This window comes from Pyxicephalus adspersus, chromosome 6 (genome assembly GCF_032062135.1).
Source record: "Pyxicephalus adspersus chromosome 6, UCB_Pads_2.0, whole genome shotgun sequence".
NCBI lineage: Eukaryota > Metazoa > Chordata > Amphibia > Anura > Pyxicephalidae > Pyxicephalus > Pyxicephalus adspersus.
Window position 1 is genome coordinate 108,191,759 of NC_092863.1, and position 2,358 is coordinate 108,194,116.

The window sequence follows — 2,358 nt, forward strand, 5'->3', positions numbered from 1 at the left end:
TGAGTGAAAACCAATACTTATTGAGTCCCGGAACATTTACAAAGCTCCCAGTAGCCGGTAATGTCCTGGTGAAAATGGGACAATTAGGAGCTATGGGATTGGCCCTCCCCCACATGGATCCTTCAAGAGACGGCTCTGCCATTCTTCCCACACCCCTTACAGAACTTCTCCTTCCTCCGATTGCCTGTGCTAGGGTATTCATTCCACTGGGCAGGGTTGGGGCACCATTTTGGGTGAGCCTGGCTAAGCTTTCAGGAATCAGTTCTATGTGTATGAGCATGACAAGTGGCATAGTAATTATTAAAAAAAATGCTCTCTCCTGATTGGTGGAAAGAATACAAACACTGCAGCCATGTACTGAATATTTTATTAGATAGAATTTCACATGGGGAATAAAAGAGGTGCAATATTGATCATCCCCAGGGCTGATTTCAGTTGTAATCTGACAACAGAGTTTGAAAAATAAATTAAAATGCAACCACTTTTATATCACACAATTTATATCATTTCATCAACTTCACAGCTTTATAAAGAACAGCAAACGAAATTTGTGAGAAGGTATATCAGCCTATTCCATTACTGGACACAAGATGGCGGCAGAGCTCCCATCCTCCAAGCTGCAATATCCCATCTGACCTTTAGATGGCAGCGGAGCACCAATCCTCGGATGTTTTTTCTGCAATGGCACGCTCTGCAATATCCAATCTGACCGATAGATAGCAGAAAATCTCTCCTCCTATATATTCTTTGCTATCACACAATTTATATCATTCCATGAACTTCAAAGCTTTATAAAGAACAACAAAAACAATTTTCAGAATCTATCAAAAAAAGCATCAACCCAAAAGCCAAATCCGCCAGCACCCGATAGGGAAGTCAGCGTAACATTGTTCCATTACTGGACACAAGATGGCAGCAGAGCACCCTTCCTCCACTTATGTATTCTCTGCTACGGCACACTGCAATATCCAATCTGACCTATAGACGGCGGCAGAGCACCCATATTCCACCTATGTATTCTCTGTCATACAACACTCTGCAATGCTCAATCTCACAAACAGATGGCAGTAAATTACATTGCTTTGTGTTAAAGCCCAACTCCAGGTAAAACTTGTGTTTTAGTTTTTAGTACAAATGGAATAAACATGCCAGGGAGGACAATTTACCCTCCTGACACCGTGATTCTATAGGGAATTGTTACCTGGATATGATGAATATAACTGCCACCTCCCCCACCCCACTCTATTTATAGATCTGGTGTGGTCAGCAGGAAATCAGAATTTATTATTTACATATTAAGCAATCATATTACTGGCACTGAGATTTACTGTTCCCCTTTCTACTCTTATATTTAATCAGAATAGGAACTGCACATCACTGTCTGAAGGGTGCCGCTGTGATCCGGGGGTCCTTCTGCTCATCACTGTCTGAGGGGGGCGCTGTGATCCGGGGGTCCTATTGCTCAACGGTGACTGAGGGGGGCGCTGTGATCTGGGGTCCTCCTACACATCACTGTCTGAGGGGGGCGCTGTGATCTTGGGGTTCACCAGTGTCCAGGATGAGGGGAGCTGCTGTGATCTGGGGGTTCCTCTGTGTGATTGGTGGATCAGGTAAGAGTCATTAATTTATTATTATGGGGTGAGGGAAGCCAAAGGGATCTGAGGGTCCTCTGTTCATTAGGGGAGGGGAAGCTCTTCCTTCTTTTAGGATCACTATGAGGTACACTCACGGAGAAGGGGCACATGAGCAAAGAGAGGTTTTATCTGCACATATATAATAAAAGTTACTTCTAGGTTATTACTCATAAAGTTAGACACTTAGTATGGTGACCACTATCTAAGCAATAAGTGAAGGATAACATTTATTGCAGAAATGCACAATCATCTATGACCGACACGTTCCACCCATAAAGCTTCATCAGGGGAGGTAGAGATTTGTACCGATATTTATAATAATAATAATTACAGAGGAATGGCATCAGTGTTGTATAGAAACAATAATCATATATCAATATAAATATATACACAGCTAGGCACTAAGCTCATACATCTCACATACATTTATCATCCGATTCTGGAAACCCGGCTCCAGTCAGCATACAGAACCGACGCCTGCAATAAGCATTGAGCACAACAATTATAATTGTAAGCGTTTCCAGATTTTTCATGTTTAATCTTCCAAGATTTCATATACGTGATCGTTCATACCCCTATATCCACCCATCAATCCATCCATCCATCCATCCTTCCATCCATCCACCCATCCATCCATCCATCCATCCACCCATCCATCCATCCATCCTTCCATCCATCCTTCCATCCATCCATCCATCCACCCATCCATCCATCCATCCATCCA

General features: G+C 42.8%; 1 protein-coding gene across 1 annotated transcript in view; it reads left to right on the plus strand.

The window, feature by feature from the left end:
• Positions 1-1,107: 1,107 nt before the first annotated feature.
• LOC140332815 (complement factor H-like) overlaps positions 1,108-2,358 on the plus strand; it is an 11,854-nt gene continuing 10,603 nt past the window's right edge. Inside the window, exon 1 of the mRNA XM_072414008.1 lies at positions 1,108-1,610. Coding sequence (XP_072270109.1) covers positions 1,559-1,610 — 52 coding nt within the window. The 5' untranslated portion in view covers positions 1,108-1,558. The remainder of the gene's footprint in view (positions 1,611-2,358) is intronic.